Consider the following 17,373-nt stretch of genomic DNA (forward strand, 5'->3'; position numbering starts at 1 on the left):
TTCCAGACAGACTGAGGGATGGGAGTATGGCAAGTATTTTATCTACATAAGTAGGTTTGGTAAGTTAGAGGCTGAGGTCTCCTAGTAGATTTCTTCTAAAGGAAAGCACAAGTGAACTAGAAGCCAAGTGTCAGCCACTGGGAACTGGGACTGGAATGCAAAGTGCCTACCACATAGTAGGTTCTTAAGATACACTTACTTGTTGATTAATTGGTATAATGCCATGTTGTTCTTGAATTCAGTTTTTCCTGAGGAGTTTGGCCAAAGGAGATAGGGGTTGGGGTGTTAATGTTGGTTGTAGAGCACCTGAAGTTTTTCTGGTTTACAACTGGCCCTTCTTTCCTTGTAGGAAGACTGCAAACTTCTTCCTGGTAATGCTTCAGAAGGCTGAGTACGTCTCATCTGTAGGCAGAATAGCTATTACTGGGTGTAGGTGACTAGTGCAGAGGGATCTCATGGGACCACTCAGCATTCAACTGGGATGTGGGCTAACAGGATCTTGACAGTCCAAGAATGAGTCAGATCCAGGAGAATCAAAAGACAGAAGATGATGCCACATTTCCTTTTCATTGGGTTGAGGCCAGGAGTGAGGAGTGATGACAATCACTAGACCCTAAAGGAGAAACCTACTGCTTGAGGAGGAATTGGGCCACAGCTCCAGTGCCCTGGATAAAGGATGAATAATGATCTGGGCCAGGTGTTTAGAGGAACTGTCTGGTTTCTGGCTTGGGACACAGGGGTTCCCCTCTGTCACCAGGAAAAGCCTTTCTCCCCCTCCCACAGCAATGGCTCCTTCCTCTTCTGGCCTTGTCTATACATCTCTGCCTTTAGAATCTCTCTTGGCTTCCTCCTATATCCAAGCTGTGGGTTCTATTGTGAGCCCCAGCCTCAGTTCTTACACATGCTTTTCCCAACCTCCCAAGTGCTGGAATAAGCAGGATTCGGTTTTAGCCTGGTTTTGAATATCGGGAAAATGATGGTAAGACATTAGAAGGGAGCCTTGACAGATAAAAAAATGTTGGCATCCGTAGGTGCCTTTGTGTCTGTGTTCATCTTTGGTCCACTGGATGAATCTCCCTATGTCCTGGGTGGATTGTAGGCATTACAGGTGAATTGTCCAAGGGGGAGGATATAGGAAAGGGGACATTGCTTCTCTCACACTAATGCTGGAGTTCTCTCTACTTCCATACTGAGAAGTCCAGGATGTTTCTTAGAATCTTTTAGGCTGGGAGCTGGGATGTTGGGGTCTCCTCGGCTGGCACTATGGGTTTAGTCCCTGTGGTTTACAGGAGAAGCTGAAAGATCACTCTGGGAAGGTGAGGGCAAAGGGGGAGTTAGCACATAGGTGAATAGGAGGGGCCATGTTTAGGAGACAGCTCCCTCCCCAACCTTCCAAAGATTCACATCCCCACCCCCTGATCTCAGGTTACTCTGGTTTTTCATTCATTCCATGACTCTCCTGCTTCCCCTGCAGTTCTCCTGCTCCCCAAATTGCAGTCAGGGAAAAAAAAAAGACCCACCACATTCTCCAGCACCAGCACCACAGTCCCATTGGTCCCCTCCCTCCCTGCAGCGCCAGCCCCCCCAGTCACCCCATTGGCTAGAGGTCCCATCAATCCCCACCCGGCTGTGCTGACATCATTCTGCAGTAGCAGGGATGGGGTGGGAGTGAGTGAGGAATCGAGAAAACCCGGGGAGCGGGAGGGAAAGAGAGCCATTGCTAGCCCCCCTCCCCCACCACCTTTTCTACACAGGTCGGTCTGCCCTGGTCTGCTCCGACGGATTAATTCATGAGGTTCCCCTCTACTGTCACTCCCTTGCTTATCCTTTGACCCTCCTCCCCACAGCATCCTTTCCTGAAGGTGGAATAAGGAGAGAAGCTCCCAGGGGAGAGCACTTGCCTTGCCCTGCCCCACACTATGGCCCTCCTGCTGCTCCCCCTCCTTCTGACCTCCCTGCTCCCCACCAGCTTCTGTAATAAAGGTGAGTGATGGGGGGTGGGCACTGGAGGGGGGGAAGGGGGATAAGGAGTTGGGAGGTGGGCAGGAGATGTTAAGGCTCTTTGAGTATGACCTGTGTCTTTCCTTCCATCCATCCCTCTCTCCATCCCTTTCCCCAATGCTGCATGCTTCTTCACATGCTCATCACCCATGTGTTTCTCATTCTTCCCCTTTTTCCCCCCAGGTAGTTCTCCTCTTCTTGAGCCCAATGTCCTCCCCCACCTTTCTTTCTTGATCACACCATATTAATTGCTTGTCTCTTCTTGTGTTTGCATATTGGTTTCTGAGCTCTTAGGACAAGTTGTATCTGAGGGGTGATACATATCTTTCTTCAAATCTACACAGTTCTCAAGGGGGTGTATTTTCTGTGAGTGTGTGGCAGATTTATTTGATTTTTCTCTATCCAGTCCCAGGGAGAAACCATTCTCTGTAGTTCAGCCATTCAGAGCACGTATGTTTTTGCATGTTCATGTGTGTATATGTTCTTATGCCAGCACACAGCTGGGTTGTGGGTTACCAGAGCTCAGGAACCCTTTAGCAAAAAGGACAGGTGATAAATTCATAAATTCAGCTGGGTAAGGAGAGAGAGAAAGAAAGAGAGAGAGAGAGAGAGAGAAGAGGAAGAGGGTGAGGTTTGGGGCAGAAAGCTAATGGAGAGACAGATGTAGGAGGAAGAAGATGAGAGAAACAGGTGTGGGAGAAAAATATGAGGAAGGAAAAGAGAGAAAAGAGTTATCAGAGGTGAAAGGAAAAACCAGGGGGAAAAGAGAAAAAATGAGAAGAGAGGGGAAAGACACTCATTTAGCAGAGCAGAGATGATGAGGCATAGAAGGAAGATAGGGAGAGAGGAAAGGAAAGATACAGGGTGAGAAGAACTGGAGGGGAGGGGAAAGGAGAAAACCTGGGGAATAAGGAGAAGAGAAGGGAGAACTGGGAGAAAAAAAGAGAAAAGAGAACAGGGGAGAAGTGAAATGAAAAGAAAAGGAAAGGGAGAAATGGGGGGGAGAAGGGAGGTGACATCTGAGAGGGGAAGGGAGAACTAGGGGAGGGGGAAGAAAGGAGAGGAGAAAAGGGGAGGGGAGAATTGAGGGAAGAAAAGAGGATACAACTGAGGAGGAGAAGAGAGGGGAAGAGGGAATGGGGGGAAGAGGGAAGGAAAGAACTGGTGGGGACAGAAGAAAGGGGAGGAGAGAAATGGGGGGCCAGGCGAAGGGAGGAAAGAAAGAAAGAGGAGAGAGTGGAGTGGGCAAAGAAGAGAAGGGAGAAGAACACTAGAGGAGAGAAGAGAGAATAAGATGAAAAGAAGGGAGAAGAAGGAGGGAATGAGAACTGAGGGAGGAAGGAAGAGGGAAGAGGAAAAGGGAGAGATAGCTGAGGGGGAGAAGCAGGGAGAGAAGCTGCCCTTGTTCCACCTGTTCCCCTCCATCTTGTGTTCTGTCTCTGTCTTGCCTATTGCTTGTGTTCTGGTTGCCATTCTTCTCCTCTTTGCATCTCCTGCCTCAACCCCAGCTTTTTGGTGTCCTGCCATATCCTTTTCTATCCTGTTCACCATCTTGTGGCTCATCCCTCAGCTGTGGAGGGGAACAGGGAGGGGCATGATGTCTACAGTGCACAAGGGGCTGAGGGTCCAGTACATGAGAGTTCTATTCTCAGGTGACTGCTTTGCCCCCCCCAAAATACCGGCAGTCAGGAATTCTGGATTCAGCAGCATATTCCCTATATGACATTTGAGATAAACTTCCTCTCAGTGACTCAATTGTTCTTTGGTGACATGACTCCCATCTCTCCCTCCCACACAAGGAAAATTGTATCTTCATTAAGATAATTTAAGAGCTTAGGATTTGGTGGTAAAGAAGGGCTCAAGACAGATATAGCTCCCTATTCCCCAGTGGAGTTTTTTGGTTGAGTAGAGAGCAAGGGCAGTGGGGCAGAAGGTGAAATTCTAAACCAAGTTTCTTGTTGGGAAATTTGGGCCCACTGGGACACTGATACGGCTCCTCCACATGGTCTATCTTGTGTCTGAAATCCCTCACTTCAGAGCCAACATGATCTTTGAGGGAGGATTGGGGGAAGGTTCCCTGAGCCCTTTGAGTAGAAATGGGGGAAAAAACTATGCCCCTTTTGGAATGGTCTCAGATGGGGAAAAAAGAATGAAGACTAGATCTTGTATGTGGATAAGAAACAAAGCAGTAGGAGAAAGGCTTGCTAAAGTTCCTCAGATCCTAATTCCAGGCTAAGGTGAGATATGAGGAGATACAATCCTGGAGACTGGCAGATGTGTACTGAGCAAATGTGTTTAGCAGTGGGGGCAGGGAGGATTAGTGATGTATGTAGGCCAGCTCAATAATTCTCTACAATGCTGGCACCATTGGGTCCAATCATTGGCATTGATCTCTCTCCTCTATCCCTGATCTTTCCAATGGAGTGGCCTTCCCTTTGCCCTCTATCTCTTTCTTCCTCTCCCATTCCTTTACTTTCCCTTGAAGGTATAGTTCTGGATTGAGAGTTGGCTGGGATGGATGACAAGAGAAATGAAGGAATTTAAATTGAAATTCAGAGGAAGTGGGGTTTGAACCCTTTCTTCTCCCCCTTCCCTGTCTATGCTGTGACCTCATTCTCTCCTTATCCTCTTTTCAGGGCTTTCTCATAGTCAATTTCTGGTGTTCCCTATGCTACCTATCCCCTCCCTGATACTCTCCCAAGGACCTGAAGCGCCTTTTCGAGATGAGTCCCCCATTCTCTTGACCCTGATATTCAAAGCAGACCTTAGGTCTCTAATGTATAGTTGGTTGCCATGGAAATAGAAGGAACAGACTTTATATCCTGCCTTTCACCTCCATAGTTTATCCCATGTCCTCATTCTATTCTCTGGGATTGGGCTGGTGCCTTTCCAGCAGGATGTAGTAGAGTGGAAAGAGCACTGGATTTGGGGGCAGAAGATCAGGGTTAGAATACTGCCGTTGCTACTTATTACCTGTTTGACTTTGGGTAAGTCTATTAACCTCCCTGGGTTTCAGCTTTCTTAGGACAAAAATGATAATGATGGAAGTTGAACTAAATAGCCTCCGAGGTCCCATTCCAGCTCTAAAAAAGATTGTCTTTGCGAGTTTAGAGGGAGGATAACAAAGGCAAGGAGCTGGAGGGGGGGAGAGGTGGGTGAAGAAGGTGGGTAAGGGTAGCCAAAGGCCTGGGCCTAGAGGGGTTTTTCATAAAGTGGGGTCTTGACTCACAGGGTCTTCCTCTCTGTTCCCTGGGGTGTCAGCCAACAAACACAAGCCATGGATCGAAGCTGAGTATCAGGGCATTGTCATGGAGAATGACAACACCGTCCTACTCAACCCACCACTCTTTGCCCTCGACAAGGATGCCCCTCTTCGTTATGCTGGTAATGGAGGGAAAACCAGAAGTGGGGTAGGCAGAGACAAGGAAGAGGAGAAACAGGCACAGGAATGTATATGGGGGAAATTAGCCTGGGGAGAAAGAAGGGAGAGAGGGAGTAGAAGGAAGAGAATAGGAAAAACTTTAGGAAGAGGCAAGGGAACCTAAGGATGAGAGAGGAGAAAGGGGGATCAGAGGTAAGGACATAGGCAGGGGTTGAATTCAGTAGGACTTATCAGGGTCTCCATTGTGGAAGCACAGGAAGAAGGGGGCTGGGTTCTTATTAATATGTGGAGGGGGAAAGGGGCTAGAACTATATAGATCTGGTCACAGGGAGGGAAGGGCAGATGAGAGTAAAGGCTTGGGAGGAGTGTCAGGGCCTGGTACAACAGATGATGGGAGGGGTTAATGTAGGTGGGAGTAAAGGAGAAGCTAGAGAAGAACCTGATGGGAACTATGGCCTTCCTTTTCTTCTCTGACCAGGTGAAATCTGTGGGTTCCGACTGCATGGGGCTGGGGTTCCCTTTGAGGCCGTGATCCTGGACAAGGCGACTGGAGAGGGGTTGATCCGAGCCAAGGAACCAGTGGACTGTGAGGCTCAGAAGGAGCACAGCTTCACAATTCAGGCCTATGACTGTGGTGAAGGTCCAGATGGGGCCAATACCAAGAAATCACACAAGTGAGGAAGTCTTTCACTTCACTACTAGAGCCCTCTTCTGTCCCTTCTCCTAAGGTCATATTGATTCCTTAATAATATCAGCCCACTCCCATACCACCTCTGTTCGGTGACTGTCCAATATCCACCACGATGGGATGGCGATCAGAACATTCAGTGATATACATAGTCCTTGCCCTTCAGAAGCTTCCTGTTCATACATACAAATCACACAGATCTATAACGCATGGCACACAGACATGTGAAACATACACATTACATGGCACATGCCACTTATGTGTAAATGCTACACACATTCCCCATTGCTTTTTATAGTTAGTTTTACTTTTTCACTTTGTATTTAGCTCTTGGTTTTATATCCCACATTTCCTGACAGGGTTACTTGAGGTCAACTCTTGTTGTTCAGTCTTATCTGACTCTTCATGACCCCATTTGGGATTTTCTTGGCAGATACTGCAGTGGTTTGCCATTTCCTTCTCCAGCTCATTTTATAGATGAAAAAACTGAGGAAAACAGGGTTAAGAGACTTACCCAGTCACACAGCTAGTCAGTGTCTGAGGCCAGGTTTGAACTCGTGAAAATGAGTCTTCCTGTCTTCAGGCCCAATGCTCTATCCACTGTGCCACCTAGCTATTAACTCTTCATGAGGACAAATGCTTTGAACCCTTAAATACTTCCCAGTTCACTGTCTGGCATCCCCAGCCTCATATTAGGAGCCCAGATTCCCCATGATCCCTTATGAAACTAACTACATCATCTCTTAGGAAACCATTTAACCCCTTCCTCTGAGGTGGGTGCTTCACTTCCTCCCTTGGGCACCTCTTCCCTTTGGGTTCATGCTCTTTACCATGAGGTTTGACTAAGGGTTATGGTAGCACAGGCTAGGACACTTAGGGGCTGGGTGGGGAGTGAGGCAAGGGGACCTAAGGAATATAGTCCTACCACAGGCTCAGGACTGCTTTGATGCAGTTCTGTTCTGGAATTCTCCCTCTGTGGTCCAAGCTTTTGCCCCTTAAGCTCTCTGGATGTTGGGGCAATGCTAACCCTTCTCCTTCCCCCGGTCTATACAGGGCAACTGTGCACGTGAGGGTAAATGACGTGAATGAATTTGCCCCAGTATTTGTGGAGCGGCTGTACCGGGCATCAGTGACAGAGGGGAAGTTGTATGACCGAATTCTGAGAGTGGAGGCTATTGATGGTGACTGTTCCCCACAATATAGTCAGATCTGCTATTATGAGATCCTCACCCCTAATACTCCTTTCCTCATTGACAATGATGGTGAGTTCATCCCCACTTCTACACTGATGTTATAACTCTTGTCCCCCAGATTTCTCAACTGGAACACAAATCCTTGCTTACCCCAGATTCTATCCCACATCTTCCTAGACAACTTCCTGTTGTCCAATTTATTCTTCATCCTCGACTCCATTGCATGTGCTCTCTCTCTCTCTCTCTCTCCTTCCCTCTCTCCTCCTGCTCTCCCCACTCTTTCCTCCCTCCCTCTCCCCCTTCCCCTCCTCTCTTCTTCTCCCTTTTTCCCTCCCCTTCTCTCTTCTCTCATTGTCCTCCCTCTCCCCCTTCCCCTTTTTCTTGGTCTCCTCCTTCTTTCTTTTTCCCTCTCTCCCTTCCTCTTTCCTGCCTTTCTTTACTTGCTATGAGCTATCATCTTATCTTCTAGGGAACATTGAGAACACAGAGAAACTGCAATATAGTGGGGAGCGGCTCTATAAATTCACAGTGACAGCATATGACTGTGGAAAGAAGAGGGCAGCTGATGATGCTGAGGTAGAGATCCAGGTGAAGCCCACATGCAAGCCCAGCTGGCAAGGTGAGCAACCCAGACCTCACCCCAATCCTTTAGCACCTCATCCTGACATGGATGAAGTAAACTTAACATTTGTTCTCAGTTTGCCCATCTCTGGGCTTCTGTGATGGTTGCATAGTTCTGCCTGGGGGAAGCCTGACCCCCAAGTAGAGGGACAAAAGGTGTAGAAGGCAACAGACTGGTATTTTGCAGTATTACCTGTGGATTGAGCAGGCCAGCCATGGACTAAGCTAAACCCCATGGAATCTGAGAAGATGGCTGTGGGGAATTGGAAATAGCATAGTAAATTTGGGTGAAATGGCTTACTTTCCTTTCCTTTGCCTCCTCCCCCCACTCCCTATAGGCTGGAGCAAAAGGATTGAGTATGCACCTGGTGCCGGGAGCCTGGCTTTATTTCCTGGCATCCGCCTAGAAACCTGTGATGAGCCGCTGTGGAACATCCAGGCCACCATTGAGCTGCAGACCAGTCACGTGGCCAAGGGCTGTGATCGGGACAACTATTCAGAAAGGGCTCTTCGAAAACTCTGTGGTGTGCCCCTCTTCTCTACCCCAACTCTGAGTCATGTTCTTTTGGTCTTCCTCAGCATCCCTTGACCTTGTCTCCCTCTTTCCAAGAATCCTTTCTGCACCATCTGCTAGGGGTCAATAAGTATGTGCTAAGTACCCACACACAGATTCTAGGTATTGGAGTACAGGAAAGATTGGATTTACTCCCTATTCCCAAAAAGTGGAGATGGGAGAGAAGGATATAATTGCCAGAGGCAATTCTAACACTGCACCACAATGGCTGAAGTACATTGAGGGCAAGCAGGGGTTGGAAAGTCAGCTAGGAAGGCCCAGGAAAGCTTCTTGCTGGAGTTGGCCTCAATCTGAGTTTTAAAAAAGCAGCATGGGGACTGCAGTCATGCAGGTTGGAAAAAATACTTCAGATTTCTCTTCTTTCCGTCCCCCATTTTGAGAACAGCTATCTCAGTCTACTCAGTCCACATCTTGATTCTAATAATTCTGTCTTCCTGGGGGTGGGGGGGTACCCTACAGGTGCTGCCACAGGGGAGGTGGATCTGCTCCCTATGCCCGGCCCTAATGCTAACTGGACAGCAGGGCTCTCCGTGCACTACAGTCAGGACAGCAGCCTCATCTACTGGTTCAACGGGACCCAGGCTGTACAGGTCCCCCTGGGCAGTGGGGGCGGGGTCGGATCTGGCTCCCAAGATGGCCTCAGTGACCATTTCACTTTATCCTTTTGGATGAAACATGGAGTGACCCCCAGCAAGGGCAAGAAAGAGGAGGAAACCATCGTGTGCAACACTGTGCAGAATGGTGAGCATCAAACTAGGAGGCAGGAGGCTGAAGCTCTAGACATTGCTTTGCAGTAAATTAACTGTGAAATTGAGCAAGTCACTGAGCCTCTCTGGGCCTCAGTTTTCTCATCTATAAAATGAAGGGGTTGGGCTAGATGACTTTTCAGGTCCCTTCAAGCTCAATAAGTATAGCTATAAATGTGGATAGGTAGATTACCAAATACTCCTGCAATACATTGGAATGTTCATCTTCATCAACACATACATTGGCACCATCCTTTCCAACCCAGTTCTTAGCCCAATGTTCTGCACATAACAGGCATTTGATCAATGCTAGTTGGATTGGTAGCACAGTGGATAGAGCACTGGGCCTGGAGTCAGGAAGACTCATCTTCCTGAGTTCAAATCTAGCCTCAGACACTTACTGTGTGACCCTGAGTAAGTCCTTTAACTCTGTTTGCCTCAATTTTCTCATCTGTAAAATGAGCTGGAGGGGCAGCTAGGTGGCACAGTGGATAGAGCACTGGTCCTGGAGTCAGGAGGACCTGAGTTCAAATCTGGCCTCAGACACATAACACTCACTAGCTGTGTAACCCTGGACAAGTCGCTTAACCCCATTGCCTAGCCCCCTCAAAAAAAAAATGAGCTGGAGAAGGAAATGGCAAACTGCTCCATTATCTCTGCCAAGAAAACCCCAAATGGGATTTTTCACTAAGAATCTGACACAACTGAAAAAACAACTAAATAATAAAAACGAAAGTTGAATGGGTGAAAGAATGAATAGATAGCAGAATTTCATTCTCTTTCACTCTTAATTTCCCCCTCCAATATGAGCCTACTCCACCCTTTCCCCCACTGTAATGGGATATCTTTAGGCATGAATATACATCCACCTTTCTATTCTTTCACCCTCTGTGGGACCTTAAGCAAGTCACTTCTTTTAGCTTGGTCATTGACCTTGAGAGGACTCAAATGTCTACTCTCACCTTTTGCCTTAACTTACTCTTGTCCCAAGCTTTGGTGTTTGATCTCTGTCTCCCCACCTCTCCCCACAGAGGATGGCTTCTCTCACTACTGGCTGACAGTCCACGGCTGCCGAATTGCTTTCCTTTACTGGCCTTTGCTGGAGAGTGCCCGGCCCGTCAAGTTCCTCTGGAAACTGGAGCAGGTGAGGATGGCACAATGGAAAATTCAGACTCCTGGAGACACGCAATGGATGGGAAAAATATTGGGAAGAGATGCTCTTCATCTCTTATTTCTCATCCATTTCTTCCAATGCTGAGTCTTCTGCTTATAGAGGCTTCTCCTCAGCCACCATTCTTTCTTGTTTTCTTCTTCCAAAGCTTGACTCCTGCAGAAAGCCTTCCCAAGTTGAGAGGGAATAGGGAGTAAATTACCATTAACCCCAAATAGGTCTTAATTCTTAATTCTTTTCAATGTATAGTCCTCAGGCTGCTGATCTTTGATTGTTCATGATTATAAGTGAAAAAGAACATGTGTAATTTTTAAATCTGTGGATAAATTTGAAAGCTAATTAGAGCCAAGAGCCATTTCCAACCAACCTATCTCTAACTGACCACAAGAAGCAATTGAATCCAATTTTTTTTCTCATTTGATATCTCTTGTTTGTGCCCTGATCAAGTAGCAAAATAGTCACACGTACAAAGTGGGTAGAGATTGAAAATCTCTACCTGGATTAATAAGACTGGATAATCCTCAGTCCTTGGATAATTTAGAGCTTCCTCACATCTCTCCTTTGGCTGAGAATAGGGAATGGCATTTCCCACCTCTTAATCTCTCTAGTGTTTTATATTGTCATCTTTTCCCTTTCTCCATTACTCAGTCTCTCCTTCTGACTTCCTGGAAAAAAGTATGAAACAGATAGTTTGCCTTTGAGGTTTTCCCATTTTCTTCCTTCTTCCCTGCCCTTTGAGACCCCAGTGGTCCAGTACTCTTATGTGATAAGTGAACTCACTCTAAGGGGTATTTGCATGTTGGAATTTTTTTTTTTATCATCTACTTTGAAGGCAGATCTTCATGTTAAAGAGCTAGCATTGAGAAGTAACGTCTCTCTCCTCACCCAGGAGGCAGGGATTATTGCTATTGAGACTTCCTTAGAGACTAACTAAGGAGGGTAGCCCTGCCTTAATTCCTCTCTCGGCTCTGTTAACCTTTTCCAGGTCTGTGATGATGAGTGGCACCACTATGCTCTGAACCTTGAGTTCCCCACAGTCACACTCTATGCGGATGGAATCTCCTTTGACCCTGCTCTCATTCATGACAACGGCCTCATCCATCCACCTCGACAAGAGCCTGCCCTCATGATCGGGGCCTGCTGGACTGGTGAGTCCTACTCCATCCTTACCCACATCCAGAAGCCACTCAAGGAAAAAAGCAAGATGGACTACCAAGGGGTGGTTAGTGAGTTAGGGTTAGGGAAAGGAGGGTGACTGATAGGGAAACAGTAGCCTGTACTTACTAGACCGGCAGAAAGTATTTCACGCATCCCATCTGAGTAAGCAAACCTCGGGCTCAGAAAAACAGAAACCTTCTACATTTAAAGAGCTCAGAGAAGGAGACTCCATAGCCAGGGGAACTGGTCGGCATCTCAGACTGCTAGGAAAGTCTTCCTAATGCCTCACCCGAATCCACCTATAATTTTTGTTGGTTTTGTCCTTGCTCCCTCGTTAGTGGAAGTGGAGAAGAACCCTTCAGAAACCATCATAAAGTTTTTTCTCCTTTCACTTTTCTTATTTGAGGCTATGGCTTCCAGAGCATCACATTCGAAATTTCATTGGATCACACTGAGGTCTGGGAGATTGGTGTTGAATAGCCAGTGGGAGGAGGGTCCCGTTTGGAAGCTGTCCCAAGATTCCTAAGCAGGACATATTTGGGGCTAGGATTCTGTTCGCAGAAGGGCAGGGCCTCTCCTTCATTCCTTTTGACTCATCTGCTCTTACTACCCTGAGCTCACAGGTTCTCTTCCTTGCAGAGGAAAAAAGCAAAGAGAAGGACAAAGGGGGAGACAACAGCACGGATGTGAACCAAGGTACGGTATGTTTGTGCAAGGAGCAGTTTCCACTGGGGAAATGCGTATCTCTTCCCCTGTACCCTCTCCAGCCCCATTATGCACCACTCCATCCTTCTTTAGAGGACCATGGCCTAAGCAAAGGCCCGTTATTCTCTGTGGCGTACCTCCACAGAATGAGGTAAGGGGGTTTTCTGACACCGATTGGGGTGGCGGTGACAGGTAGAAAGGAGGAGGAGTTGGTGGTGTATCTGAGCATCTTCTGGGCTGACACGCCCAATCTTTCTGAGTAGTCTCCCTAGGCCATGTAGGAGGGAAGGTATACACCAAGCCTGGCTTGGGAACTGCACTGTGTCTTGGCAGACCACTCCTTCACACTCCTGTGTGGCTCCCCTTCCTCTTCTCTCCTTCTTGGTCTGATTTCCTTGTTCCAGTTCTTGCTCCATTGGACTTATCATTTAGTCCTGCCACTTCTCCTTTGGCTTTCAGTAGTTTATCCTTTCCCTTCTAGTTTTATTTCCCCTGTATCTTTGCATCTTTTTCCTGATCTCTTTTCCTTCTTCTTTTCCTCTCCCACGTCCCCTTTTTGTCCTCTCTCCTCTATTCTGCCTTTTTCTCCTTTCCCCTTTCTTTCCTCTTTTCTCTTCCCTCTCTTTTCTCATCTACCTCATCTCCTGCTCCTGCTCCTATGTTCCTGCCCTAGGAGACCCTCTGCCGATTCACCACTACTTCCATGGCTACCTGGCTGGTTTCAGCGTGCGCTCAGGCCGCTTGGAGAGCCGTGAGGTTATCGAATGCCTCTATGCATGTCGGGAGGGGCTGGACTATAGGGACTTCGAGAGCCTGGGCAAAGGCATGAAGGTACAGGCCTTCCTTTACCTGCCTAGCATGTCTTCTTGCCCCCTGCCCTATCTGGCCCCTCCTTTTCCTGTCCCTGGTCCTGCTCACAGCTATGTCTATGTCTGGGGCCCAGGTCCACGTGAATCCCTCGCAGTCCCTACTCACCCTGGAGGGAGATGACGTGGAGACCTTCAACCATGCCCTGCAGCATGTGGCTTACATGAACACTCTGCGCTTTGCAACACCTGGTGTCCGGCCCCTACGCCTTGCCACTGCTGTCAAGTGAGTGTGGGGATGGATCATAGAATTTTAGAGTAAGAAAGGACCTCACGGAAGCTATAGTTCTGCATTTTACAGACAAGGAAACAGGCCCAAGAGCTTAAGGGACTTGTCCAATGTCACACAGATAGTGAGTGGCAGAATTGAGACACTACCAGGACTTTGTGGCTTGCATTTGAATGACATTTTTGCAAAATCTCTTCCCTTCTCTGTCTCCATTTATTTTCTTTGTTCTTTTCTCTAAGCAGGAAAATAAAAAATAATGATTAAGTACGGTGTTATCAAATGGAGCTCAGTTAGGAGACCTAGCTCCTGGTCCTGCCAGACTATTGACTGACCCATTGGGTTACCTTGAATATAAGGCACTTCACTCTCTTTTTTTTTTCCTTCATTTATTTTAATAAGTCCTGCTTCACCATGTAAGGCTCAACGTGAGACTGCTTACCCACAGGTGAAACATTTAAAGCTTAGTTGTCTGTTTGTTCGTTTGTTTTTAAAATAGGAGACAAGTGATAGACCAAATCACAGCACCAAGTACTCATTGGGCATTCAATGGTTGATTCCTTATCGAACGCTTATTTTTAGGATGTACTGCCATCCAGTGAATGGAACTGGTTTTTTTACTCTCCCTCCTCCCACTTTGCCCACTGGTTGTCAAATCCCTTTCCCCTGCTGTGCCCTAGTTTCTCCATCAGCAACCTGAGAAGAAACATCCCTAACTGTTCCCTATCTCCTAGGGAGAATAAGGATGGGTTTTAATTTATGGTGGGCTTTTAACTCCCTGGTGGCGACTGGGGACTAATAACAAATTCAGTGCTAGAGCTGTGGGGGAAGGGGTTTTTGGAAACCAGGCTAGAGAACCAGGTTATGGTCCAAGGTTTGGCCAGGGCAAATATAGTTAAAGTGAAACTGGGAATATTTCAGTTCAGTTCAGTTCAAGCATAGGAAGTAGATGAGGTCTTATTCTCTAGAGAAAAACCTAAATTGTTAAAGGGAACATAAACAGTGGTAATGTATTTAGTCTCTGGAACCAAAACAATCTTCTTCCTCTACCCCCAATAAGTTTTGGAATCTCTTTTTGGAAGGAAAGACCATATCTTCTGTCCTGACTCAGAGCTCTTTATTGAAGCCTTGACTGGCACACTGGTCAAGGGTAGCTTCAGCCTTCTCTTTGTTGGATGGGTTATTCTCTTCTGGGTCTGGCCCCTGGATTTAGCTTCCTTTACAAGTAGATCATAGGATCATGGGTCACATTATTAGGGTTGGCATCTAGTCCATCTACTCTAATACCCTCATTTCACACATTGAGGAAACTGAGGCCCAGTGGAACCTTTGCTACCAAGGTTACAAAGTAGAAGATGATGGAGTCAAGATTTGAACCCACTTCTTCTTATTCCAAATTCAGTGCCCTTTCTATCATATCACAGATGGGAGTGGGGACACTAGGGTTGTTCTAATTGGCAGGTGGTAGAATGAGGAAGGGTCTCAGTCACTAGACTATCCAGAATTGTGGATTCAATGACTGATTACATATATTTTCTTTTTTCTTTTTTTTTTTTTAAATTTTCTCTCATCCCTTTGCTCTCTTGTCCCCTTCCCCACTATTTTCCTGGAGGGTAAGATAGATTTCCATACCCAATTGAGTGTGTATGTTATTCCCTCCCTAAGCCAAATCCGATGAGAATAAGATTCACTCATTCCCTCTCACCTTCCCCCAATTTCCCTCCACTGTAAAAGTCTTTTCTTGTCTGTTTTATGTGAGATAATTTACCCCATTCTACTTGTTCCTTTCTCCTTCTTCCAGCATAATCCCCTCTTACCCCTTAATTTTATTCTCCAGATATCTCCCCTTCATCTTCAACTCACCCTGTGCCATCTATCTATCTATCTATACATACATACATACATACATACATGATTACATATATTTTCCCCAAGGTTCCCTTGATCATCTGTTCCACTTCCATGCCTCTCCTGATTATCTCAATCATATGATCCAAATCTTTATCTTTAGCCCTGATCTATTTCATACTTGATTTTTCCAGGTACCTACTTGTAGGCAAGTAGATGGTACAGTGGATAGTGCTGGATTGGAGTCAGGAATGTCTAGGTTTGAATCCTGACTTGGATATTTACTATATGCAAGTCATTTAACTTTTCCCAGCCTCAGTTTCCTCATCTGTAAAATGGGTATGATAAAAGCAACCACCTCATAGGATTGTTGTGGGGATTAAATGAGATTATATATGTAAGGAACTTTGTAAACCTTAAAAAACTATGTAAATGCTAATTATTATTATTTCTAACCCTATTTCTACCCTACCCTACACTCTCTCTTCCAATTTAATATGCCCAAAACTGAGGTCAGCCCCCTAAACCTGCCCCTTTTCCTGACTTCTGTATTTCTATTAATGATAACCATCATCCTCCCAATCACCTTAGCTCAAAATTTCTGGGTCATTTACATCTCTCTCTTATTCCCTTTCCCTCCATATCCAACTAGTCACCAAGTGCAATTAACCACAATTAGCAGTTTTGGCACACAGGCAATTCAGTTGAGAGTAGTATGAGGAAGAGGTGAGGATACAGATCCTGCAGTGCTACCAGGCTGCTGCTGAAGAAGCTGATGTGGGAGAGTTGAGGGCAGTGGGGCAAGGGATGGAGGGCATCATTTGGTAACTTATTTTAACTAATTATCCTCTCTAACTGGGTGCTAAGAGTACCTGCTTCTATGTTGGAGAAGCAGTACAATTGTTGCCAATGCCCCCTAAATTTCTGCCCCAGTAGCCCCTCCGTAGTGATGACTCCATCTGCCAATTCTATCTCAGAAAAGTCTCTCCTATATGTCCCAACCTCTCCTCTCTCAAAAACCACCACCTTATCTCAGATCCTCTTCATCTCTTCCCTGGACTATTTATTGTTAAACAGCCTCTTCAGTGGTTTTCCTGCCTCTAGTCTCTGCTCTCCAAACCACCTTTCACACAGCACCCAAAGTGATCTTAAAGCTAATGTTGCCAGATATTTCCTATGTTGGCTAATGGATAGACTTCTCTCAGCTATATGGACAACACAACTAAATAAGTGATTTTGGGAATTCAGGAGGAAATTATTGTCCTTTTCTAAACCACATGCAGATGGCTGCCACCCTGTTATGTTTTTTGTTTTTTTATTTTTTATTTTTTTGCCTAGGCAATGGGGTTAAGTGACTTGCCCAGAGTCACATAGCTAGTAAGTATCTGAGGCCAGATTTGAACTCAGGTCCTCTTGAATCCAGGGCCGGTGCTCTATCCACTGCACCACCTGGCTGCCCTTGAGCCTGCTATCTTAGACTGTTTCCTAAACAGTTCTGTTTTTAGGCCACCTTGGAGAGTGATGTGAATCTCACAACCTGGGAACTCCGCTCCTCAATGTCACAGTGACTCTGGAACTGGAGATTCCTTCCTCCCTGTTGAGACAAGCTCCAGACTATTTATCCCTTCAGCTTTGCCTCTTGCTCTACTTTGCCCTTCTCTCCCTTAGTTTCAGTAGCCACATCATACCTGTTTAGAAGCACAAACAGTAATTGTTCTCTAAACAAAATGGCTTCTATTACACACAGGAAGTCCCTCCTCACCGGAACTAACTCACTTTACCCACGAAGATGAGACACTTTCTGAGGAAATATAGGACAGAGGGTACATACCTTTTTATCTGAATCTTTTATTTTTCATTTCTTTATTTATTTTTGCTTTGTTTTTGTTAGGCAGTGGGGTTAAGTGACTTGCCCAGAGTCACACAGCTAGTGTTATGTGTCTGAAGCCGGATTTGAACTCAGGTCCTTCTGACTCCAGGGCCAGTGCTCTATCCACTGCACCACCTAACTGCCCCTTATCTGAATCTTTTAGCTAGCAAACATGCAAACACCAGATGACTGGATGCCCATCTTATTTTGGGAAGCATTGATATGGTCGCCCTAGAGGGGTAGTTCAGAGCAGCTCTGCTATTGGTTTGGTTTTGGCTCTGACTTCAAGGCAAGGCTTAGTGACATGATGCCATAACGACAGAA

At 46.4% G+C, this 17,373-nt stretch overlaps 1 protein-coding gene across 1 annotated transcript in view; it reads left to right on the top strand.

Moving 5' to 3' along the window:
* Positions 1–1,901: 1,901 nt before the first annotated feature.
* Positions 1,902–17,373, top strand: part of CLSTN3 (calsyntenin 3) — a 30,321-nt gene continuing 14,849 nt past the window's right edge. Inside the window, exons 1-12 of the mRNA XM_027856439.1 lie at positions 1,902–1,983; positions 5,263–5,385; positions 5,862–6,057; positions 7,125–7,333; positions 7,734–7,883; positions 8,224–8,409; positions 8,919–9,200; positions 10,237–10,349; positions 11,362–11,524; positions 12,174–12,230; positions 12,913–13,070; positions 13,183–13,331. Of these exons, the coding sequence (XP_027712240.1) occupies positions 1,920–1,983; positions 5,263–5,385; positions 5,862–6,057; positions 7,125–7,333; positions 7,734–7,883; positions 8,224–8,409; positions 8,919–9,200; positions 10,237–10,349; positions 11,362–11,524; positions 12,174–12,230; positions 12,913–13,070; positions 13,183–13,331 (1,850 nt within the window). The 5' untranslated portion in view covers positions 1,902–1,919. The remainder of the gene's footprint in view (positions 1,984–5,262; positions 5,386–5,861; positions 6,058–7,124; positions 7,334–7,733; positions 7,884–8,223; positions 8,410–8,918; positions 9,201–10,236; positions 10,350–11,361; positions 11,525–12,173; positions 12,231–12,912; positions 13,071–13,182; positions 13,332–17,373) is intronic.

Source organism: Vombatus ursinus, unplaced genomic scaffold (genome assembly GCF_900497805.2).
Source record: "Vombatus ursinus unplaced genomic scaffold, bare-nosed wombat genome assembly UNPS02011431.1, whole genome shotgun sequence".
NCBI lineage: Eukaryota > Metazoa > Chordata > Mammalia > Diprotodontia > Vombatidae > Vombatus > Vombatus ursinus.